Source organism: Mustela erminea, chromosome 1 (genome assembly GCF_009829155.1).
Source record: "Mustela erminea isolate mMusErm1 chromosome 1, mMusErm1.Pri, whole genome shotgun sequence".
Lineage (NCBI taxonomy): Eukaryota > Metazoa > Chordata > Mammalia > Carnivora > Mustelidae > Mustela > Mustela erminea.
Window position 1 is genome coordinate 218,293,846 of NC_045614.1, and position 24,667 is coordinate 218,318,512.

Genomic DNA, 24,667 nt, shown 5'->3' on the forward strand with positions numbered 1-24,667 from the left:
CTCAGGACTAGGGGCCGGGCGCTGAGCTGCTCGCACTGCAGGAAGGAGCTCTTCTCTGAGTCCCATTGATCATAGAGTTACTCTCTCCGCTGATTAATCACGCGAGTGTCATTTCTGCTCTCAGCGTGGGGGAGTCCAGACTGGCCCAGGGCTGGACTCTTCGATCAGGTTCTTCGTGTAAGTTTTGGGGAGAACTTGGGTTTATCCTCCAGGAAGATGCTCCCCTGCCGCACATGCAGCCTGAGGCCCTGGAGGCGGGCCTTCGCCTGCTTTTGGAGCTGCCTTTTGGCTTTGCATGTGGACACATGGGTAACAGCTGGGCACGTGGGCATTACTAGCACGGAGGTTCGGGAGGGTTCCCGACGGGCGCACATATGAATGAAACCCGCAAGTGAGGCCGGACACTGTGACAGTGGCGGAGCGGGGTCTTCAGTGATCGGTCCCTGCCAGGGCTCCTGCGTTCATGGAGTCACGCAATCTAGCGAAGTACGGGAACGTCCATGATGGTCTGCTCTGGGCGGGGGTGGGGGCCTCCTGTTAATTGTTCGCTGACCTCTCTGCCAGAGGTCTCAGGGTTCACAGACACCCCCACCTCACCCCACCCCGTTCCCAGGTTCGGAGCGAGGGGAGCGGTCTGAGTCCATTTTTCCAAAGGGGGTGGCAGGCCTGGAAGCGGTGCGGTGACTCACCCAGCCCCGTGACCGGTCTCAGGGTCGGGCTGCACCCTGGACAGGCTCATGTTCTCTCTGCCGTGCTGCTGCCGGCGCGCCCGAGGGGTGCGGGTTAGAAGGTCCGAGCACAGCCGTACCGTGTTTGCCGAACCCGGGTGGAGCCGTCTTCCCTGACCGGGTAACCTCCGTGCTCTGTGCCCTAGAGTGCTGAGGGACAGGCTCAGCGCTGAGTTCGGTAGAAATGTCGTTTTACCCAAACGAAGAGAAATTACTTCAGTTGATTTCCAAAGGAGAAATGCCTAGCCTAGCTGAGCCGCAAACTTACGAGTGTAGGAATTTGTGTCCAACTATTTGTCTGGCCAGGATACCTGACGAAGCAGACGAGGGAAGGATTCTGCACCTCGGAAGGATGCTCTGTGGCTCTGTCACTGCATAGACCTGGACAGTCTGCTTCCGTCACTCCCATCCGGCCATGCAGAGCCGGGGGCCGCGAGGGCAGGGCTGCCCGTGTCCATGGGCCTAGACATTTGCCTGGCATTTTGTCATCTTGGCGTGTGGGGCAGAAGTAGGGTATCCGGGGGGGTCCCAGGCGGGTCACCGCAGCACCTTCAGACTAGGGTGGCCCCGGGCGGGTCCATTCGGAGGCACTGTCCTGCAGCCCGGGGTGCGGGTGGTGGTGCAGGGCCTGCCCCTTTGTGCTGGGCCACGCCGGTCACAGCGCGCGTTAGACTCAGAGTTAGACTTCGTCTGAAATTCTTCCTCTTGCCCCAGGAAGTTCCTGGTCCCAGTGTAGCCACCAGCTTGCGGACAGGAGAGGAAGCCTTGCCCGGGTGACCGGTGTCGCCCTGTGGGACCCCAGAACCAGCCGGGCCCCTGCCACCACCTCCTGCCGCTCTGCCAAGCGTTCTGGAAGGGGCCTAGGGCGGCTGTGGATGCGTTTCCTACAGCTCCCCGGACCTGCGAGGCCTCTGGGGACCTAGGGGAGGAGTGGGGAGGCCTTCTCTGATGCCTTCTCACAGGCATCCTCGTCCTCATGGGGATCCCTTGTCACTCCGGCACGTCCAGATGGGGCAGGCAGGCTGCGTGGGGACATACGTGGTGTTCCACTCATTCGTGGCCGAGCAGCACACACCGCGGACTCTCCTGCCCGCCTTGGCTTCTCTCCTGAGCTGCCTGCCACCTTTGGCCACATAGGAGTGCGTGGACATGGGTCATTGCTGCCCCGTCGGCTGGCTGGGGAAAGCCCCAGGTCGGTGTGTCAGCGTGATGCAGCCCCATGTCCAGGCTGACGGCCTCCGTGCAGACGCCCCCTGGGGCCTTGCCCGCCCTTTGCGTTTTGGGATGAACTTCACGCCCGGGGCAGTAGTCTCTCCCCGGGTGCTGTGCTTTGCCGAGGGCAGTGGTCACTGTCCCCTGGACCATTCCCTGAGAGGGGGCTGCTGCCCACGGAGTCACGTGGATGGTACCGTGCACCTTTCCAGTTTACTGTGTCCGCCCGAGATGTGTTGAGCAGAGCTGAGTTCAGGTGAGGACACACTACCTGGTGTTTGCTCTCTCTGGCTCCATCCTGATGACCAGCTTCTTGTTCCCTGGTCTCCTCGTGCTCCCCGCGGCGAGGGGGCGTGCCCTGTGAGTGTGCCGCCCTCGGCGCCCCTGCCATGTGAGTGCCGTGGACAGCAGCTGGGCCCCGGCCACGCGCCGGGCCTGGTGAGCTTCCCGGGGCACGAGCTGCCACCCGTCCCACGGCTGAGCCTGCACAGTCCTTGCCGAACGCTTGCTCTTGCGTGTGGTCGGCACCGATGTCAGTGCTGTTCCCTTGCAGCCCTTTGCTGGGAGCTGCTTCTTGGCCCCTCTGCTGTCCCAATAGTGGGACTCATCTGGTCGTCAGGGGTCCTTGTAGGGACAGGTTTTAGGAAGACAGTCCAGCACGGAGGGTGGGCTCTGGAGACAGACAGTCTGCGCTGAGACCCCTCCCCACCCCCCGCCCCCCCGCCAGGGCCTGTGACTCATTCACTTGCCCCTTCGAGCCCCCCTTTCCATCCATGTGACGGAGGCAGACCGTGGCTGCCGTGTGGGTGCGGAGCATGTCCGGGGAGCCGATGCGCACGCTGCCTCTCACATGTCCCCCCTCGTGCCAGCCAGGTCCTCACGTGGCCTTCCCTGTTGACGTCTTCTCGACTCTTTCCGAGGACGGGGAGTCCGGGCGCTTGCGTGTCAGCATTGTCGTCAGACTGCAGGAGTGGCGTGGGACTTCGGGCGCAAAATCATTCCCTCCGCGCTCTCAGGTTCTTTCTGGGGCGGGGGGCCTCTTTTATCTTCAGGTGGCAGTTACCTGGAAAAGCGTATTCTTAGAGTTTCTTTTAAATTTTTGGGGAAACATTCAAAATTCAGAAGACTCCACACTGTTTACGTTTTTTACACATTTAGCTTTACTCGAAAAAACGGACGCATTTTGTGGTGACGGGGCAGCTTTTTGGTGGCTGTTTTTCACAATTATATCGGAGTTGTGGCGCTGTGGCTTCTGACACAGGCCTGAGGGGGCTTGGCGTGGTGCCATCACGGGCGGGGAGAGCTGTGTGGACGGGGGGCTGGGGGCTCCGGCAGCTCGCAGTGGGGCCGGGTGTACTTCTCGTCGGGTTCAGCTTCCTCGGTTGACCCTTCAAGCCCAAAGCCTTTCGTGCACTTCTAAATGTGACGTTTCTTTAGCAGAAAAGGCTGGGTACGCTTGCTCTTGTGGCTTGTAAAACGCGCTGGTAACCTGGTTGACTCGTCCATTGGTTTCAAGTCTCTTCTTTGAGAGGAGGCCACGTGGTGGTGGAGGCCATGGGAGCATGCGCCACCTCTAGTGGGACCCGGAGTCCCGGCCAGGTATGCCAGGGAAGAGCCTCAGGCCAGCGGCCCCGATTCTGGAAAGTACCTGCTGCGTGCCGCCGTTAGGGACCGGGACTGACACCCACGGAGCGTCGCAGCTGTGTGAGCTCAGATAAGCTTAGAGTATTTCTTTTTTCTACAACGTTAAAAAAAAAAAAAGCCCTCGGTTTACTGAACATTGAGTATGTTGTCTATGAGCATGGAAGGTCGAATGCTGCTTCTCCCTGCGGGAGGTGCGCGGTGGCTGGGGCCTCGCGGTCTGCAGAGGGCGCGCGTCCGTCCGGTCAGTCCCGTTTGCGGCGTCCGGGTTCCTCCAGCTCCAGGGCGGGTTCTCCCCCGTCCGTTGGCGCGCGCTGTGTTCACACACGTGGAGTTGCTCAAGGACACGAGTTTTTAAAGCTTTTAGTATACACGTTGTCGCATTGCCTTCCAGAAAGATCTTCCCATTTGTCGTTTACACCAGAAGTGCCTGTTTTCCTGTATTTTTGGTCAGAAAAAAAGTAATAATGTACATATAGTTTAATCTTTACCAAATTGTAAGTGAGAATGTAAGGAAGATATTTTCTAGAAGGCCATTCTTTATTTGTTATGATGATTTTCCAAATGATATTTTAAAACTTGTGTCTCTGTCGTTACTGGTTTGTCTCTTGTCGGCTCTGGTTCCCGGACAGGGTAGGCCAAGAAGGACCAGGGTCCCAGAAGAGCCACCTGCTCCAGAGACTGGCCAGAGCCAGGTACAAGAGGCCATCATGGTCAGTCTGAGCAGGGGCTGCATGTGGTAGAAGCTTCCAGATTTACCTGGATGAGACAGGAAAGGGGTGCCTTCCTGGCTGGCCACTCGGATCTGTGTTCTGAGGCTCAGGCAGCAGAGGACAGAAGCCGAGGCATCGCTGAGGAGTGTGGCTCAGGGTCCCTGAGTGCTTGCTGTGTTCCAGAAGCTCTGCGGGGGTTGTCGCGTGACCCGGAGCCGCGAGGACCTGATGTGGAACAGCAGCAGGGATGGACAGGAGGACAGGTCAGTGCCAGAGCTGTTGCTGAGGAAGAACCGGTGAGGGTCGGTGGCTCTGAGGACAGAAGAAGGACTGGCAAGTGTCGTTCAGGGGCCGGTCGGTGGCCTGCAGGGCACTGGGGTAAACGTGGGCTGGGGGCACGGCATGCGGACGGGGAAGAAGCACATCGCTCCTGACACGGGAAAGCCACAGTCCAGTGCACTGAGCCAGCTGTGGATACTGGGGTCAGGGCAGTGTCGCCAGGGCGTCCAAGAAGAATGTTCGGCTACAGGAGCATCGGGGACGCAGAGGTCCTCTCCCAGCGCGGGAGGTTCAGCTCGGCTCAGCGGTCATTTTCGTGGCACCTCCTCTGCGCTGGGAAAGGCTTCCAGAGGCGGCCTTGGAGGGGCGGGGTTCCAGTCTTCCGTTCGGCAGCTCTTCCCGGGGCACCCGGGTTGTGCCAAGCAAGTTTTCATTCCTGGCACTCGTTTCCAGCAGAGAGCGAGAGACACCAACCCCCGTCCCGGGGGGCTCACGTTTACTGCAGTGAGCAGGCCGCGTGAGAACGCACCAGGTAGCCGTGGCTTGTGGTGGCCAATGCGAGAGCGTGTTGAGGGCAGAGGCAGTTCCGCGAAGGCACTGAGAGGGCGCTCAGCTGGCCCTCGGGGTGAGGCCGGGCTCGCCGGCCAGGCTGCCGAGCTGTCCGAGCCTGGGATATGAGGAGACCCGGAAGTGTCTGTGTGGTGCCCCGGGGCCTGGGCTGTTCATGGTCTGGAAGGAGTCGTCGTTGGGTTGGAGGCCGGGGTGCCATGAAACGTGGGGACCTGGTGGGGCAGAGGGCAGGCAGAGGCGGGAGCAGCGCCGGGGGCCGAGATCCTCATCCACCCGGGAGGACCCTGTTGAGAACTGGGGCAGTTGGGGAACATTTTAACTGAGTGGATTCAAGAACAGTCTACTCAGCGAGTCTTCTGGATGTCTGTCTATTTGTAAAAGTCAACCTCGATCTCATACCAGACACAATTCCAGAAGGGGTTTTGAACCAAACATGAAATATAAGATAAAGAAGTTTCTAGAAGAGGATATGGGAGACTGTCTCTGTGACCTGGAAGTTAGCAGATGTTTCTGACACAGGACTGAAAGGCACTGACCGTAAAGGAAGCGAGAGACGGGCTAGACTGCGCTGGCATCAGACCTTGTCTTCGTGGGCAGTTGGTCCGTGGCGGTTGTGCGTTCTCGGCCCCTCGCACAGCTGCTGCTGCCCACTGCGGCCGCTTTCCCCGCACCGTTTGCCGGGGCTCACCAAGGTGGCACCTGCGTTTTGCAGAAAGTGAAGTGTCTAGTCTTCCCCAGAGGAGGGCCTCCTGTCATGCCGTGGGCCTCTGCGGAGCCTGCGCGTGTCGGGATGTGCCCTCTGCACCTGCTCTCCAGACCTGCTCTCTGGTTCTCTGCTGCTACCCCTTCTCCCTGCTCTGGGACAGCGACCCATACGTGCTCGGATCCCAGAAACCTGCCAGCCTGCACCGGGCCCCTCCGTGTCCGCTGCCCCACGGCCCCTCCCCGTGCTCCCCTGCAGTTCTTCCCAGTGCTCCCCCCTGCGGCCCCTCTCAGTGCCCCCCTCGGCCCCTCTCCGCGGCTGCTCCCTGCTCTGGCTGCAGGTCTTCCCTTTCTGTCTCTGGGATCATCTGAGTCTGAAGCCCCATGTGTAGCCTCGGTGCGTTTCCTATACTCTCGCCGGCCCAGGAGACGCTTCTGTGGAACAGGCACCTGCGATGAGTGTCTTGTGAGGTGACAGCCCCCAGAATGGGCGGTACCCGGGAGCCAAGAGGGCCCGCCCTGCTGGGACTGGGGAGGGAGGGACGCGCCCTGTCCTCATCCCCTGGCTGCGTCCTGCCGCGTAGCTCCTCTCTGCACCCCGGCGTGTGGCCCACTGTCTGGGCCGGAGGGGCTTCTGATGGTGTAAATGGTTTCTAGGCCCATTTTTCTTCTGGAAGGATCTGAGTCGTCCTTCTCATTTTGCAGAGCCGGGGCATTTTGGCTTTTGGGGAATGTAGACACTCCGGTTCCTTCCATTTGGTTGTGGGTCCTTGTGTTTGTGTGCTCAGTGCTCAGGGTGTGTCAGAGGAGTCTTTCGTCAGCACTGGGCAGCGTCCCTTGTCAGGTGACCCGATTCTGGAGTCCTAACTGGGGTACTGGTTGTAAGATCCCTTGTGGGATTCGTGCTGCCAGGAAAGCAGTCAGGCCTGCCAATGTGAAGTGTCGTCATGCCGTCGACGGGGAGACACGTTCCTGTTTCAGATATGCTTTACTGGGGGGAAAAGCGCATCTTCGAATCAGACGTGGACAGTAGGCGCTTTCTGTATTTGCGATAACACAGCGTTTCCCTTGCTAGTTTTGTACTGGGAGGGCTCGGGTCCGTACGGTGCCGGGGAGGGTAGCGTCCCGGACCTGGGGCTTCGGTCCGTACGGAGGCGGTGGCGGGGAGGGTAGCGTGATGGATTTCGGGGTCCACCACCCCCTGTGCAGCAGCCCCGCCCTGTGTGACCGTTCTCTTCTGTATCGGTGTCCCTCGCTGTGGTCCCCTGGGTTATTTTCGGGCAGATCTGAGCCTTCGTGTTTATTTTTTGAGGGTAATGGTTCAGAGTCTGTGTCTGACCAAAGGAACCCGTTTTTTAGACATAATCACACCTGAAAACTGAACGGGTTAGATAATGCGTGTCACCTGATAGCAATCTCGGGCTCAGGGCTCACGGGTTGAGTGTGGTCCTCCCTAAAGGGACCCAGTGCCGTCCCAAGGTGCCAGCTCCTGCCCTTCCTGAAGTGTACCCTTCAGACCTAGAGTCAGAGGTGATGGTCAGCCCTTTGTAATAAGCTTTTCAGAACATCCTACTGAAAGTCTTGTCCCTCCCAAGGCTCTCACTATCATTGGGAACATAAAGCCCCAAACCGTGATTGAACGTGGATCGCCCCTTTCCTCTCCAGAGGCGAACCGCCGCGGTCACGGCCATGTGCCCTGTTCGTTCACGTAGCCGCACAGACGGCCGAGCTGGGCCGGGTCGGTGTTGGGAGGGGCTTGCCGGGGTGCGGGCCGCGGCGCGGGGCGGGGGTGTCTCCCTCCGGCTCTGTCTTCACGCCCGTGCTGGACCTTCCAGGTGTCCGTCCCGCCCGGCGCTCTGGACTGCTGGGTGTTCCTCAGCTGCCTGGAGGTGCTGCAGAGGATTGAAGGCTGCTGCGACCGGGCGCAGATCGACTCGAACGTCGCCCACACGGTGGGCCTGTGGAGCTACGCCACCGAAAAGGTGACCGCGCGGACGCAGGCGTGCGTGTTGTCTGGGCTGTGCCCTTGGACGGGTGGCCGGAGGACACTGGAGGAGTGTGGTTCGCTGAGTCGTCGCACGGGCAGTGCCAGTCACCTCTGGGTGGTCTCGTAGTCGGGAGGCCCAGGATGGCTCCCGGCCAATGTCCCTCTTCAGCGGGCACCCAGCACTTGCCCCGTTTGTGCCAAAGACGTTCTGTGCCAGGAATTGGGGCGGGAGCTGGTGGGGGGGGGATCAGAGAAGGGGTCTTGGGAAGCGTCATGTAGGTATGAAAGTGGCTTCTGCCTGAGGGACAGACGGTCACCCGGTGTGTGCAGCAGATGCCCCGCCGTGTCAGGTCGTGGGGTGCAGACTGGGCAGGGGGCCTCGAAAGCCTGGGACTGAGCAGGCAGGTGAGCTGCGTAAGCCGAGACCAGCAGCCCCCGGACACTCGGAATTGCTGCGCGGGCCGCGTGAGGGTGAAATGGTCCCCATGAGATGTGTTTTTGTGTGCAGGTGAGAATTACTCAGATCGGAAGGCTAGGTTTCTTCTAGAATTTATTTGGATTTTTACTTTTATGTTCAGATTCAAAAACTCTCTGCTGACTGCTGTTGCCAGTTACTTGAAATTGTGGGTTTATCTCCACAGCTAAAGTCCTTGGGCTACCTGTGTGGCCTTGTGTCAGAGGAAGGCCCTAACTCAGAGGACCTCAACAGGATTGTTGATCTTTTGGCAGGTTTGGGAGCTGAGCGACCCGAAACAGGTACGTTCTGATGTGTGTCTGTGCAGTGGGAGAGGCGAGGAATTGGAGTGTCCGTTGCGTCGGGCTCGTTTAATTCAAGTTCTAACCATGAACTCGCCCCCCGCCTTGGGAAATTACACTCCTTGTTTGCTGACCACATGAATGTGTAAGATGTTATTTACCTTTTACTAACGTAAGAAATGTTAGACATAGTTTAAGAAATTGGAAGCAGTTTTAAAACTGCTGCTGGGTTTGTCACAGGCTTCCACAAGCCCATCATGGCTTTCCGCGGCCTGTGTGCCGTCAAGGCACACCCATGTCCCTCTGAATCCCAGGGGATCTAGTTCCGGAGCAGCGTGGTCAGACAAATCCTTTTACCCCATAAGCGACTCATAGGTCAGAGAGCCCTGTGGAAGGAGCCTTGCCGATTCTCACAGGTGTAAACCGAGTGGCAGGAGTGAGACGGAGGCAGAGCCGCGCTGCGGCCCCGAGCACAGGCGGACGTGTGACGCTCATTGCTGGGCTCCGGCCTGAGACACATGTGATTGTTGCAGAAGTGATGGAATTAGGAACTCTAGTCTCCCTCGAGAATGAAATCCTACACACAGGGTTGAGAGTCTGTCGTGGCTGTCCTCCTCGGACAAGCACAGATGTAGTGGCGTGGGTCCAGGTGCGTGGCTGTTGGTGACTTCCCAGGCAGTAGCGAACCCCCGAGCTGTGGCATTAGAGGGTGAATGTGAACTCGTGACCTCACACAGAGGCTGAATAGACTCTTCTTTTTGTTCAAGCCAACACAGCTCAGAGTCCTTACAAGAAACTCAAAGAAGCGTTGTCATCGGTAGAAGCTTTTGAAAAGCACTACTTAGTAAGTATTATGGACGGTGCCTGTCTACCCGGCACAATGCGGCCTCTCGAAGACTCCGCTGTGACGTGGCCTTGGGCTAGGGAACGGGATGGTATTGGGGACCACCTGCTACTGGCCTTTATGTTTCTCTGAGGTGCCCAAGGGACCCGCAGGTGACACCGGGATACTTGTTGTTCGTGAAACGCTCGTTAGTATCCTGGTGCCATAAGTAGGCCTAAGAGCATCTTTGGATATTTATAATTTTATTCAAAGTGGCATTGCTCATTCAGTAAAATAGATATTATAGGGAATGATAATGGGTTTCTATGTACCAAAAAAATGCTTTAGACTCAAACCGAGGTGTTGTGCTTGATTTTTAAAAGATTTCAATTCGGAGAGCCCGTGGGAAGCACAGTGGGGCAGGAGCTGGGTGGGCCGGCCACACTCCTGACACACGGGGAGTCTGGGAGCCGTTGACAGAGCATTTTTGTCCCTGTTACCCAAAACGTGAGAAAAATTGTAAAAATGTTGCCCACGTTCGGAAAGTACCTTGAGAAGTTAAATACTCTCGCCCGCCGAATTTGTGTTTCAGTTCTTTCGACACTTCGTAATTTATGTGCACGTGAACGACTTTGTATAAACCACACGGTCCGTAAAAACACGAACGCAGATGCGAGGTGAATAGTAATGTTGAGAACAAGGTCTTCTGCTTCAGCATCGGTGGGTCAGTGTCAGATCTGGCCGGTGGTGAAGTTCGGGCTGACGCGGGCGTCTCCTTTCCCGCAGGACCTGTCCCACGCCGCCATCGAGATGCACACGAGCGTCGGGAGGACCCGCTCCGCCAGGCTCGTCGGGAAGGACCTGGCCGAGTTTTACATGTAAGTGACCATGCACGCTGCTTGGAGTTTCAGACGTGTCCGTGTGCAGTACGAGAGGGTCTGTCGTGTGGGGTTACTATGAAGGTTCATCGATGTGTAGAACGAAAAATGGGGGACCTGTCAGCCCATCGGCGTCAGCTTTGTTTCTCCATTTCTCCTGAAAACCAGATGGAGAGATTGTCACCTTGTTACCCTTAATATCTGTCACTGATCTTTGTGTTTCTTTTATTTAATTAAACTAATGTAACGTACTTTTTTAAAAGATACTATTTACTTATTTGACGGAGATCACAGGTAGACAGAGAGGCAGGCAGAGAGAGGAGGAAGCAGGTTCCCCGCCGAGCAGAGAGCCCGATGCGGGGCTCGATCCCAGGACCCTGGGATCATGAACTGAGCCGAAGGCAGAGGCTTGACCCACGGAGCCACCCAGGCGCCCCCACTGTAACGAACTTCTATATGCAGGTGGTGTTCAAGCATCCATGACAGCTAATACTGTAGTTTTATTTAGTGAGAGGATTGGGAGGAAATGGGAGCTTTCATCCAGCGGCAGAGATCGGGATGCGGATTCTGAAATTGTCTCTCCTGTAGCATTTTCTCTGGTTCGTGTCACTTGCCTCATGGGCAGATGGAAAGCCTGGAGGTCAGAGGTTACAGTCCCTGCGTGTGTTCTGTGCGCACGAGTGGGCTGCTCTGGGCCGAGGGGGCGATGGTGTGCACATGCTGCGAACGTCCCCCCGCTCGCCCCAGCTTTGGGGCTGGGGGCTGGAGAGAAGACTCAGAACTTAGCGTTTTTCTCACGGGTTTGATAAAGTCAGCCTACGAAGGGAAGAAAGCCTGGCTGGCAGTGTGATTGCCATTCAGAACCCTGGAAAGGAATAGAAATTCGAAGGGAAAAGATAAGTTTAAGTCATCTGAAGTGTGTACTTGAGATGCTATCTTGACATCTGTAATTAAAGTAATTTTATCAGCGGAGACCAGAAGACGACTTTAACTGATACAAGCAGATGCGGAGGGATTCGGGAGCATCTGAGTGAACTTGCTGGTTTCCAGACGTGGTTGGGGCAGCTGGCCAGTCACACGCCCGGGGATGGGCAGTCAGGGCTCGGACTGGCGCAGCGGAGTGTCCATGTGGGGAAGCGGAGGTGTGTTCAGTGCGTGGGGCAGAGGGCCGCGTCCGCTGCTACTGGGAGCTGAGCCCGTGTGGACGGCCATGCGTTCTGAGCCCGGGAGCCCCGGGGGATGGCACTGGCGTGGTCATCGGAGCCTCGGGTCCTGGTTCCGGCTTGACTCGCCGGGGGGCTGAGGGACGGCCTGTAGGGCCCCTGCTCTGGAACGTGAGAGTCTTCGGCCACAGACAGTAACAAGAAGAATCGAAGCTTCTGACCCCTTTGAAACGCGGGCGCGTAGAGCTCTCGTCTCTCAGAGTGGCGCAGAGCACAGAGGGGTGTCCCCACAGGGAGCCCGGAAGGGGCGAGCACTGGCTCGGTGTCGGCCCCTGTCCACGTGCTCAGTGGAGGCCCCGCGGGGGGCACAGGTCCCGCGCGTCCCTGAGGCTTCGGCCGGCTGTCCTCAGTTGTGCTTTAAACTTGGTTTTGTTCTGGACGGTTTGAAGGTCAAAATGGGGACTGCAAGGTCCTCTCTTGGGTGCTGGGTGTGGCTCTTTAAACTCTTCGTGGTTTTCTGGAACGCTCTGAAGGCCGCTCAGGGCTGCTGGCCTGGGTTTCCGAGTCGTTCCCAGCTTCACTCGCAGTCGGGCCGCCGTCCGGACTGCGCTCTGCGGCACCGGGTGCGGACTTCAGGCTCCCCTGGCTGACGGGCTCTGTCCCTGTGCACAGGCCCCACCTCGCTCTGCCCTTAGCGTTCTTGTGGTTCAGCTCGAAATACTGAGCTGTGGCCTTTACTTCCTCCTGCTGAGATTCCTTACTTCCTCCTGCTGAGATTCCCCGTGGAAGCTCTGCGGCGAGTGTAGGATGTCGGGCGCGCCGTGCGGGCCAAGCACGAGCCCGGCTGTGGGTCCGCTTGCTCACCCCTCCCCTGGGAGCGTCAGGGACGGACCGGGATGGCGCGGTGGCGTGGCGTGCGCATGTAGAAGGTGGCGGGCCGGTGGTGGTGACCATGAACCGTGACGAAAGCTTCTGTTTGTCGATTTGCAAGGAGGAAGAAGTCTCCACAGAAGGCGGAAATCTATCTTCAAGGAGCACTGAAAAATTACCTGGCCGAGGGCTGGGCTCTCCCGATCACGCACACAAGGAAGCAGCTCGCCGAATGTCAGAAGCATCTCGGACAGACTGAGAAGTATCCTTTAAGTGTGGCGTTGCCGTGCGGTGGGAGATGTGCTGTCTGTCTGTCCTAGGCAGCGGCACCCACGGGAAGTGTTCAGTAAGCACCTCAGAGGGGGAAAGCCTGCCTTGCGCTGATGTCCCGTGTCATGTGGAAGTGAGGTGCCTCGTCCACATGTCCGGCCTCTTTCTGAGTTCCTAATAACTGAGACAGAAGGGAGAGTCCCCCCCGGGCTGCCCCTGGAGGCCCTGGGGACCGTGAAGCCGCAGGCGCCCGGCGCTACTCAGGGTGGGGTCGTTTTGCCAGACCCCTTGACTCCCCACCCAGCTACCTTCAGACCAGTAGCCTTTTGGCCAGTGACCGCCACCTGACGGAGGAGGAGCGGAAATACTTCTGCCAAGAGATACTCAGCTTTGCCAGCCGCCAGACAGGCAGCACAGGTCAGACTTGCTCTTCGGAGGGCTGCTAAGAACCTTCTTTTTTTTTAATTTTTGTTTGTTTGTTTATGTTGAAATCTAGTTCTCGTGCAGTGTTCTGTTAGTTTCAGGCACACGGTGAGTCCGGACCTCTCCACGGGGCTCAGTGCTCACTGCCACCCTCTCCCCATGACGGGTGCACTCGTCTCCTCCCCCCCACCGCCCCTCTGCAGCCACCGCTTTGTTTTGTACTTAGAAACCTGTTGTTTTGTTTGTTCCTTTGTTTTGTTTCTTAAATTCCACGTAGGAGTGAGAGCCCATGGGATCTATCCCTTGTCCTTCTGAGAGAGACTCTGCTTTACCAGCTGACTGCCCAGGTCCGAGTGAGGTTTAAACTTCTTGTTGTGAAATTCCTGATGCTCTGGGAAGCTGGAAGCGCTGACCCGGGGCGTGCTGCTGGCTCACCGGCTCGACTGCACCGCGCCGTGCCGCGCCGCACCGCGCTGCACCAAACCTGCATCTGCTGTCTTGCTACTGGGCTTTCCGTGACCCACACCGCGTGTCACACGCCACCCTGGGGCCGTCTTGCATGGCCTTTTGACGCCAGGGGCGCCCCCAGACCCCAGAGAACAGGGTTCTCGCTTGAGCTGCTAGTGGCCTATCTTCCAGTCTCCCTCAGCGACTCAAAAAATGTGTCTGTGAACTACGTTTGCTGGAGGCCGGTCTGGGACCACATGCCGCCTCCGAGTGTTACCTCGGTTCTCTTGTAACTTAGAACACTTCTTCCCATCTCTGTTTCATTTTCTCACATACCAGCTTTATTGAGTAGGAGTCTCCCATTTGCAGTGTATAGTTCAGTGGCTTTTAGTATATTCACATACGTATGAGTAGCCATCACTCTATAGTCAATTCTAGAACATTCTTATCCCTGCCAAAAGAAGCCCCATACTTATTTCTTACCAGCGTTCCTCCTGCCGCCGCCCCCGCCAGCCCCTGGCACCTTCCATCTGTCTCGTGTAGGTGGAACCCATACCGTAGTGGTCCTTTGTGACCTGCTCTGTCACCGAGCATCGTGGTGTCGAGATTCACCGTGTCGAGCCCTGGGTCAGTGCTTCATTCGTCTTTGTGGCTGAGCATCGGTCCGTTGTGTGGACGGACCCCTCGCTGCTTATCCATTCAGCTGTGTGATGTCTGGGTTGTCAGATGCTGACTACCAGAGCCATCGGGCCAGTTAGCTCGTAGACCTTCCCGCCTTCTGGATTTGGTTGACTGTCTCCTCATAGGAACATCCCCCTGGGGAAGGTAGGTCTGAGTGGCCCAGGTTTGGGCTAATGATTTGGCAGGTTTATTTCGTAGATGGTGCTACGTGGGGAGCTCAGTTTATGTGACATTCAGCTCCTCGTGTTCCGTTTGTCCCGAAGAGTGCCTGTTCAAAGTCGTTCCTGCCTCGGTCCCCTCGGGCTGCTGCCACAGGGTGCCACGGACTGGGTGCTTGAACAACAGCGTGACTGCTCCCGGCTCCAGAGGCTGGACGTCCAAGGTCAAGGTGCCGGCATAGTTGGTTTCTGACACTGCGTCCCCTCCTTACTTGCCCTGACGTGGCCGTAAAACAGACAGAGACAGACATGGGCTGGGCGTGGGCTGGGGAGTGCCGGGAGGAGATGGAGAGGGGGTGCTCTGCTATCTCCTTGGATAAAGACACAAACTCCTCCTGCCCAGGCGTCTCCCAGAGGAGCGGCTGCGCACACTGGCACACTGGAGGCTGAGACACTCACTTCCCCAGCACGGCCCCTGGGAGTCGCTGACTCCCTGCCATCCAGGGCTTCCGAAGACATGGCCTTAGGTAGCAGGGGTCACTGACCATGGGGGTGTTGCGCCCTCATGCCTAGCTGTCTGCGTGGTCTTCTTAGGAGCAGATGGCACTGGCTGGTCTTTTTAGATTCTTAAATGTGCCCCAGTGGTCGTCGGTAGAGCCGTGGGCCGTGTCTGCTTTATGTGACGTGTGTGTGAGCCTGGGCACACGTGCTTCTCCTGCCGCGTCCCTCAAGGTGTCCGTACGAATAAGATACTCTGTGACGTCTGCGTCCACGCTGGTCTCTGCGAGTCCTGCCTTTAGTAGATTCATGCTCAGACATGCCGACCAGTCTGGCAGCCTTGTGGATCTCAGCAAGCCGGGTGCTTACAGAAGGGAGGCCAGAGAGGGCTGTGAGGCTTGGGGTCCGGGAGGCAGGGCTCCCCACTTCATTGGCTCACTTCATAGGCTGTTGCGCACCTGGCTTGATTTCCGGATACAGGGGGAGCGTAGACACCCGTACTTGGTAATTTCTTTATGTAGCTGGGAAGCGGGTGGGATTCTCTGAAGCGGCTCCACGGATCGGACTGTTGACAAGTGTGGATTTGGAATTCAGGTCTTAATGGACTGGTTTTCTCTTAGGTTTGCCAGAACAGAGCATAGCTGAATCTCTTCAGACATTGGGATTTCTGGGGCCTCTTTAAGATCGAGGTTATGTTCTACCTTTGACCAGGTAGCGCGTTCTGGTGTGTGAAGATGCTGTGGGTTGAGGTTTGCATCCGTCTCTTTGGACTAGCTCGGCCCGTTGGCCTGTCGTGTTGGGCGTGCTCTGTGCTCCAGCAGGTCCCCGGGCAGACCAAGGCCCTGCCGGCTGGAGGCAGTCTAGAGCGAGCCGTGGCGAGTAACTCGTGGTGATGTGCGTTTGCAGGTCAGAAGATCATACTCCCTCTGCATTGTTTCGCACACCTGCGAGATCTGCATTTTACCCCATCCAACGCTGTGGTCCACGTGGGCGGCGTTCTCTCCGTGGACATAACCTTGTGCAGCCAGATGCCCATCCCCGTCCGCGTGGAGCAGATCGCCATCAGCGTCCACTTCAGCATCGAGAACAACTACTACCGGAAGGCGGCCGGATGGCTCACCGAGCACAAGACGGCCAACGGGGTCATTACCTTTCCAGCGGAGACCTCGCCCCTCCCCGCCGCCCAGAACAACTTGCCAGCACTGGAGCTGTACGAGATGTTCGAGAGGAGTCCCTCTGACAACTCCTTGAACACGACAGGGATCATATGCAAAAATGTCCACATGCTGCTGAGAAGGCAGGAGAGCAGCACCTCTCTGGAGACACCCTCAGGCGTGGCTCTGGAGGACGGGGCCCACGTGCTCAAATGTAGTGACGTGACCCTGGAGCCGGGGCCCAACAGGATAACGTTCAGGACGCAGGTACGTGGGGGCACGGGCGACTTTGAAGATGCTCAGGAAGGGTCTCGAGCTCACCAGAGCTGTTGGCGCTGGGCCTTACCTTGGCTTTTGCATATATCCTCAAGGACAAATACGCTGAGATTTTACGAAATCCTTGACGCTTAACGCGGTGTTATGACAGCTCATAGATTTTGAAAGAAGTTCTTAACATGGGTAATTATTTTTGCTCTCACTGGACTTAGACTTTTTTTCTTCCGTACTAAAATATACCCTCATTTGTTGAAATGACCCTTTAGAGGAGGTGGCCCAGTTCTGTGTTTCACTCGGCTTTCCTTTCGTGGGCCACATGGATGTCGGAACAGCGGCTCGGGGCCCGCTCTGATACCCGCCTCCCCTCAGCGCGCCCTGTGAGTCCCGCTGACCGAGGAGGGCTCGGCTGCGGTCACGGGCGCGGTGGCCGAGGCTCGGTGCAGGGCTCAGAGCCCGTGCTGAAGGTCCCGTGAGACGCTTTGCAGAAAACAGTGCCAGAGGTGACGTGTATGAAATTGAAAACACGTTCTTGGAAGCAGAAAGGTAGGTTTAAGCATCCGTTACTGAGAAGACCCCCGCGAGAGACTCGGAGGGCGCTGGGGGACAGCCCACGCGCCGAGGTGGGGGCCCAGCGCCGCAGGGTAGGCAGGAGAGGGAGAGAGCAGCGGGCGTTGCCCAGAGACGGGGGCGCAGCCTCCCCTGGGAAGCGCGTCACAAGGGCGGGGGCTGACCGTCGCAACATGCGATTTTGACCCTAGGCCAAGGAGCCCGGGACATATACGCTGCGGCAGCTGTGCGCCTCGGTGGGCCCGGTGTGGTTCGTGCTGCCGCACCTCTACCCGCTGGTGCAGTACGACGTGTACTCGCAGGAGCCGCAGCTGCACGTGGAGCCGCTGGCCGGTGAGTGCGCCGTGGGGCCCGGCCGGGTGTGCGCCCCCCGCACGGGCCAGCCCCGTCCAGAGCCGCTGTCCTCGGGTCAAGTCCGAAAATCGGGAGGAGTTGGTGTAAGCAGATTAGTGAACCTCACGTGGCACTTGACGTGTCAGACACTAGTGAGTGAGTCTCTCGGTCTCTCGGGCCGAGTGGGATGTATTTATTTGGCTCGTTTCTTCCATTCGAGAAGAAATTCAAGGAAAGCACTTTATTTCTAGCTCATCTCTCCATGGTCCATACTGTTCTGATTGTAGAAGTCTCCTACGGCTACTGGGAAAGGCCCTCAGATGCCGGACAGCCTTTCGGACGGTTCTGTCGGGACCGCTCATGAGAGGAGCCGGGCACCGCTGCTCGAGGGCCTGGGACGCCCCGAGCCAGACCGGGGACTGGCCGTGCGCGGTCCCTCACTCCGTTCCCGCTTGTGCTTCCCCGTCCCTCACCTGTCTGCCCCTCCTCCTGGGTTCCCATCTCTCGCCGCCTTGCTTCTGCTTGTCCTGGTGCGGGACTCTTGGCAGCTCAGCCCATCTCCGCCCCTCGTTCCCGTCTGGGGGAAGGCAGTAGCCACCCCATCCGCCCGGTGGTTTCTGAACCAAAGGTCCGGAAGGCCTAACCTGACAAGGCTGGAAGCAGTTCGGAATAGCACGGACAGTACATGGGATTCCGTTAGTCTGTTCTTCCGTGTTCTTTGTCTGCTTCTCCCTCCCTGACGTATCGGCGGGTGAATTCAGAGACATGCCTGCCCCCGGGAACCCCAAGTCTCTCTTCGGTGCCGATAAGACTCGGGGCCTCTCGTTCCCAGCAGGCGCCCCCACAACTCCGCGTCCGTGTGACTGAGATGAAAAGCAAGCCTGGTGGGGGAACTGGGAGCGAACTGTGGACTGTTTACAGGGGACAGGTCTGCTGTGACGAGCGGCAGAGCGCCCTTGTGACCTCACCCGAGGCCGCCGCCGACTGACGGTGACGCTGACACGGTGACGCTGACTGCCGTCTTCTTCCCTTCAGATAGCCTCTTGGCTGGTATTCCTCAGAAGGTCAAGTTCACTGTCACTACGGGCCATTATACCGTAAAAAACGGCGACAGCCTCCAGCTGAGCAACGCAGAAGCCATGCTCATCCTGTGTCACGCGGAGAACAGAGCCGTGATCTACTCCAACACAAGAGGTGAGGCGGCTGTCGCCCCAGCGAAGGCAGACTCGCGCCCTGAGGGTGTGAGGCGGCCCTGCTCTCGGGTGGTGCCTGAGGACCGCCTCGCCCTGCGGCTCTTTCATGGCCATGTCCTGCCTGTCGCTGGGCTGGGAGCCTGACCCTGGGCGGGCCATCGTATCTGGGACGAAGAGCTGGTGGAGGCCTGGAGGCCAGGCGGGGCTGACCTTACTGAGGGCTTGTAATGCAGCATCACGGACTGGCCCCTGCTCCAGGACGGTGCCTTGCCACCTGCTTCCTCCCCAATCCCCATCACCAAAAGTGGAAACGAATCATCCTTTTTAGGTGCTGGCCAGAAGCCCTAGAAGAGCCCCGTCTCCCCTGGTCCCCAGGCATGCGGGATGGAGAGGGAAGGGTGCTGCTCCCCTTCTGGGTGGGAGCCGGTCCGCTCGGGGAATGGATCGGGACCATGTCGTGCAGGGAAACACACAGCACGTGGCGGGCCACACGGAAAGTGTCCCTTTTCTGTCGTCAGACTTAGTGACCGTTTCTGGTCTCCAGGCCGCCGGCTTATGTGGTATCAGTGTCTGAGAGGGTTTTGTTCCTCGTTTTCCGACCTCTGCCCGCCCCCCTTCATCCTTCCTGGATACGCTCTTGCCGGTGCGGGGGAGCAGTGGGAGTTGGGCGGGAACAGCTCTGCCGGGCCTGTCACTGCCGGAAGGACGAGGAGCAGGGACCCACACGGAGCGGGTTAGAAGTGACTTTTTCTCTCTTTCCTAGAAAAGGCTTCTGATGTGTTGCTCCGGGTCCAGTCGTCTGACAAGGTCACCAGCATCAGTCTGCCCGCTGCTCCTGCGTACCACATGATTGAATTTGAACTGGAAGTTCTGTCTTTACCTTCTGCTCCAGTAACCGGAGGAGAGAGCAGCACGCTGGGGACGACAGAGCCCCACAGGAAGCATAAGGACACACACAGAGCTGGCCACTGCATGGCTACCACGGACCACAAAGTAAGAAGGGGCCAGGAGGGCGCCGCCTGTGCTTGCGGCCTTTGCCGGTTGTGCTTGTTCCGAGAGATGCCTTGTGTTCAAGTGGCAGGTTTCCCGTTCCTGACTCCGTATCCCCTTGCTGGGTTTGGCATGTGTCTCTTTGAATCCCCCTTCTTAGATAAAGGGTACGCTTGCAAGGACAAAGACAGGCCAGGTTCTAAGTTTTCTACACCAACTCAAGAAGGCAGGATAGTTTATTGTAGGAGATAGGATGTTTGCCTAGAATGGGGAAGTCAGTTTGGGTCTGTAGTCCCTTTGTCTTGGTACATAGGCTAGTGTGACTTCTGTGTCCGTGTGCTTCAGTTTCTGTCCACTGAAACGTTACAGCTTGGCAAAGAGGAAGCGCTGTCATTTTTATGCTTTGATGTTGGTGTTTATTGACAGTTATTTGAGAGATCGTGACTTCGGTCCCAGAGCCACAGTCCTCAGCTCAAGGAATGTGTCACTACCATTGTAGTTCTTCAGCTTTGTCCATGTCTTGTAACACAAATGCCAGTTCTGAGAGCCTTTTCACCCAAAGGTAGAACGGTACACTCATGGTCCCACAGAACTGTACATATTTGCACTTTAAAAAGCTGCTGCCTGTGTGTTTGGCTTCCAGTCATTGTGAATCTAGGGGCTGGGATCCTCCCCTCCAGGACAATGACAAGTCTTGGCACACCCCTTAGTTGCTAGAAGGGATTAAAATTTCAACAAGTCCTGACAGCACAAAGGTTTGGAGCAAGAGCCAACACCCGGGACAGGAGTGAATGGTGAGGCTCATCTCCCACACCAGGCTGCTCCTTTCAGACCAGGGGCAGCAGTTGTGCCGTCTGCTGTGTAGACACAGAGAGTCCATCAGGATGAAGAAGCAGAGATACATGTTCCAGGAATGAAGATCAAGCTAAAACCTCAGGGAAAAAAAATCCTAAGGAAATGGAGCTAAGCAGTTACCTGAAAAGGAGTTCAAAGTCATGCTCATGAAGATGCTCACCAAATGGGAGAAAAATGGACGAACACAGAACTTCAGCAAGGAGGTGGGAAGTAGAAGACTGTACCAGATCCAAGTCACCGAGCACAGCTGCCTGAGATACAGCGTGGATGACCAGATCCAAGTCACCGAGCACAGCTGCCTGAGATACAGCGTGGATGACCAGATCCAAGTCACCGAGCACAGCTGCCTGAGATACAGCGTGGATGACCAGATCCAAGTCACCGAGCACAGCTGCCTGAGATACAGCGTGGATGCAGCAGAAGAAAGGAACAGACAGCTCAAAGCCAAGGAGTGGAACTTAGAGCAGCAAGAAGAAAAAAGAATGAATAAAAAAAGCAAAGATAGCTTAGAGACTACTAGGACAGCATCAGACAGACTAATGCTTGGATCACCGGGCTTCCAGAAGAAGAAGACAGAGAGAAAAGGTCAGAAATCTCCTTGAAGAAGTAATGGCTGAAAACTTCCCTAATCTGGAAAAGGAAACAGACATCCAGACACAAGAAGCCCAGAGAGTTTCAAATAAGAGGAACCCAGAGAGACCCACACCAAGCCACTTTACAGTTACATGTCAAAAATTGAGGACCAGGAGTGAATCTTAAAAGCAGCAGATGAGGGTAGGGTAGGTCGTGGAAGGAGGATTAAAAAAACAGCAGCGAGAGAACAACAGCTTATTACGTACAAGGAAATCCCCTAAGTCCGTCAGCGGGTTTTTCAGCAGAAACTCTGCAGGCCAGAGAGAGTGGCGCGATGTACTCAGTGCTGAAAGGAAAACCTCTAACCAAGATAACGCTACCCGGCCAAGTGATCATTCGGAAGTGAAGACGTAAAGTGTTTTCCGGAGAAACAAAATCTCAAAGAGTTCATCACCACTAACACGGCCTTCAAGGAATGTTCTTCTTTAAGCTGAAAAGATGGGGTGTCACAAGAGCACGTGTGAAAGAATAAATCTCACTGGAAAGTTGAATATAGAGTAAAAGTAGTGGGTTAAGCACTTAAAAAGCTAGGATGAAAGTTAAAAGACATAAGAAGTAAAAATAACTATGATTATAATAGTTAACACACGGATAAAAGAATGTACAGTGGGACGTCAAAACAAACATCAAGTGGGGGTGGTGAGGGAGAGTAAAAACGTTGAGCTTTAGAAACTTTTAAGTTATTATCAACTTAAAACAGACTGTTACAAACATAAGTTGTTATAGGTAAGCCTCATGGTAGCTAGCCACAAAGCAAAAACCTGGGGCAGACCTACAAAAGATAAAGAAATACAAGCATACCACCTGAGAAAGTCATCAAACCATGAAGAAGAAAGCAAGAAGAAGAAAGGAACAGAGAGGAGCTACAGGAAATGTGAGAAGGGACGCCTGGGTGGCTCAGTGGGTTAAGTGTCTGCCTTCAGCTAGATCAAGATTCCAGGGTCCTGGGATCGAGCCCCACATCAGGTTCCCTGCTCAGTGGGGAGCCTGCTTCTCCCTCTGCCTGCTGCTTCCCTGCTTGTGCATGCTCTCTGTCAAATAAATGAAATAAAAATTTAAAAACTGTCAGAAAACAATTAACATAAATGGCAACAAGCATATGCCCTCTCAGTAATTACTTAAATGTAAGTGGACTAAGTTCTGTAATCAGAAGACAAGGAGTAGTTGAACGGATAAAAAAATCAAGACTCGACTCTATACTGCTTACAAGAGATGCACTTTTGACACAAGGACACACACAGACTAAAGTGAAACCAAAACCTAAAGGAGCCAGAAGAAACGTGGAGCAGCTACACTTCTATCAGATAAGAGGGACTTTGAAACAAAGACGGTAACAAGAGGCAAGAGTGTAACATAACGATAGCAAGGTCAATCCCACAAGGTAGAACATTTGCAGATATTTATGTAGCCAACACAGGAACACCTAAATATGAAAAGGAAGTATGAGCAGACCTAAAGGGAGAAATAGACAGCAGTACAATAAGAGGAATTTAATACCCCATTTATATCAATGGATCCAGACAGACATCGACAGAAAATCAATAAGGAAACACTGGCCTTAAGTGAAACATTAGAGCAGATGGACTTAACAGATATTTACAGAACATTCATCCAAAAGCAGCAGAAGGTACATTCTTTTCAAGTGTGTAGGGAACGTTTCACCAGGATAGATTGTATATTGTGCCCTGAAACAAGTCTTAACAAGTTTATGAGGGTTGAAATCACATCGTGCATCTTTTCTGAGCCCAACAATAGGAAACTAGAGATTAATTACATGAGGAAAACTGGAAAATTCACAGGTTTGTGGGGATTAAACCACATGCTACTGAACAATCGGTTGGCCAAAATAAGAAATCAAGAGAAATCATGCCTACCCTGAGGCAGATGAAAATGGAAGTGTAACATACCAAAATGTATGAGATGCAGCAAAAGCCATTCTAAGAGGGACATTCGTAGCAATACAGGCCTACTTCAAGAAAGAGGGAGAGTCTCAAACAACCTCATTTTACACCTTAAGGAACTAGAAAAAGAAGAACAAATGAAGCCCAAAGATTGTAGAAGGAAGGAAATAAACATTACAGCAGAAACAAATGAATTCGACTGAAGAGACAATAGACTTGATCAGCGAAACCAAGAGCCGGTTCTTTGAAAAGATGAAACTGACAGACCTTTTGCTAGACTCACCGAGATAAAGAGAGAGGACTCCGATCAGAAGTGAAAGAGATGTTACAGTTAACACCACAGAAGTAAAAAAGGACCACAAGAGACTACCATAGATGACTGCAGGCCAACAAATTGAACCTAGAAGAAGTGGATAAATTCAGGGGAATGTACAACTTAACCAAGAGTGAATCATGGCAAGATAGAAAATCTGAACAGATTACTAGTAAGGAGATTAAAATGGATATGTAGGGAACGTACCTCAACATAATAAAGGTCATATATGACAAGCCCACAGCTAATATGCTTAATGGTGAAAAGCTGAAAGCCTTTCCTCTAAGATCTGGAACAAGACAAAGGTTGCCCACTCGGTCACTTTTATTCAACGTAGCACTAGAAGTCCTTGCCGGAGCAGTTGGGCAAGAAAAAGAAATAAAAGTCATCCTAGTTGGAAGGAAAGAAGTAAAAGGTCACTATTTGCAGATGGCATAATATTATATGTATATAAAATTCTAAAGACTGCTGCATCGAAAACCTTCATCAATAAATCCAGTAAAGTTGCGGAGTACAAAATAAGTATGAGAAATCTGTTGTGTTTTTATATACTAATAATGAACTGTTGGAAAGAAATCAAACAATTCCATTTATAATTGCGTCGAAAATAATAAAATACCTAGGAATGAATCTCACCAAGGTGGTGAAAGAGGTGCATATTGGAAACTATAAGACATTAATGAAGGGAATTGAGGAAGACACGAATCCATGGAAAGATGTTCTGTGCTCAGGGACTGGAAGATTTAATATTGTTCAGATGTCCATACTACCCAGCAATATAGATTTAGTGTAATCCCAAAGTTCCAAAGGCATTTTTTGTAGAAATGGAACAAATAATCCTCAAACATGTATGAAACCACAAAAGACCCCAGATACCCAAAACAATCAGAACAAAGCTGGTGGCATTGTGCTCCTGGACTTCAGACTGTGTTACGAAGTTGTAGTTGTCCATACGCTATGGTAGCAGCATAAATGCAGATACACAGACCAATGGGCCAGAATACAGAGCCCAGAAATAAATCCACGTATATTCTATAAATTAATTTAAGACAAAGGACGCAGGAAGGTGTAATGGGGAAAGGACAATGTCTTCAAATAAATGGTGCCGGGAAAATTGGTCAGCCATATGTGAAAGAGTGAGGCTGGACCCTTGTCTTAAATTGTTCAAAAAAAGTTAACTCAAAGTGGATTCAAAGCTAGAAGGTAAGACCTGAAACCCTAGCTCCTAGAAGAAGACTTACGTGGTAAGCTCCTTGATACTGATCTTGGCAATGATTTTATGGATCTGGCAACAAAAGCAAAAATGAACTATTGAGACTGTGTCAACCTAAAAAGCTTTGGCACAGCAGAGGAGACAGAATGAAAAGCCAGCCTACAGAATGGGAGAAGATACTTGCAAATCATATATTTGATGGGGTGTTCAAACCCAAAATACAAAATGGACTTTCTAACTCAGTAGCAGAATCCCCCATGGTCTGATGAAAGCGCATGCGTATTTTCCCGAGACGACGTGCAGATGTTGGACATCACTAAGGTTGGTGAGGATGTGGAGAAAGGGGAACCCTTGTGCCCCATTGGCGGGAATGCAGACTGGGCAGCCACTCTGGAAAACAGAATGGAAGCGTCCTTGGAACGTTATAGAACTGCCCTAGG

At 54.7% G+C, this 24,667-nt stretch overlaps 1 protein-coding gene across 5 annotated transcripts in view; it reads left to right on the forward strand.

Moving 5' to 3' along the window:
- Nucleotides 1-24,667, forward strand: part of TRAPPC10 (trafficking protein particle complex 10) — a 77,755-nt gene that overhangs the window by 43,032 nt on the left and 10,056 nt on the right. For 3 of the 5 annotated variants that reach the window (XM_032356517.1, XM_032356536.1, XM_032356543.1), the window contains 10 exons: nucleotides 7,681-7,827; nucleotides 8,474-8,588; nucleotides 9,356-9,432; nucleotides 10,198-10,289; nucleotides 12,444-12,584; nucleotides 12,897-13,009; nucleotides 15,706-16,220; nucleotides 16,988-17,129; nucleotides 18,165-18,323; nucleotides 19,086-19,315. In XM_032356517.1, coding sequence (XP_032212408.1) covers nucleotides 7,681-7,827; nucleotides 8,474-8,588; nucleotides 9,356-9,432; nucleotides 10,198-10,289; nucleotides 12,444-12,584; nucleotides 12,897-13,009; nucleotides 15,706-16,220; nucleotides 16,988-17,129; nucleotides 18,165-18,323; nucleotides 19,086-19,315 — 1,731 coding nt within the window. Of the gene's footprint in view, nucleotides 1-1,040; nucleotides 2,957-7,680; nucleotides 7,828-8,473; nucleotides 8,589-9,355; nucleotides 9,433-10,197; nucleotides 10,290-12,443; nucleotides 12,585-12,896; nucleotides 13,010-15,705; nucleotides 16,221-16,987; nucleotides 17,130-18,164; nucleotides 18,324-19,085; nucleotides 19,316-24,667 lie in introns of those variants that run through there. The other 2 variants (XM_032356552.1, XM_032356526.1) reach the window with 2 other exon arrangements.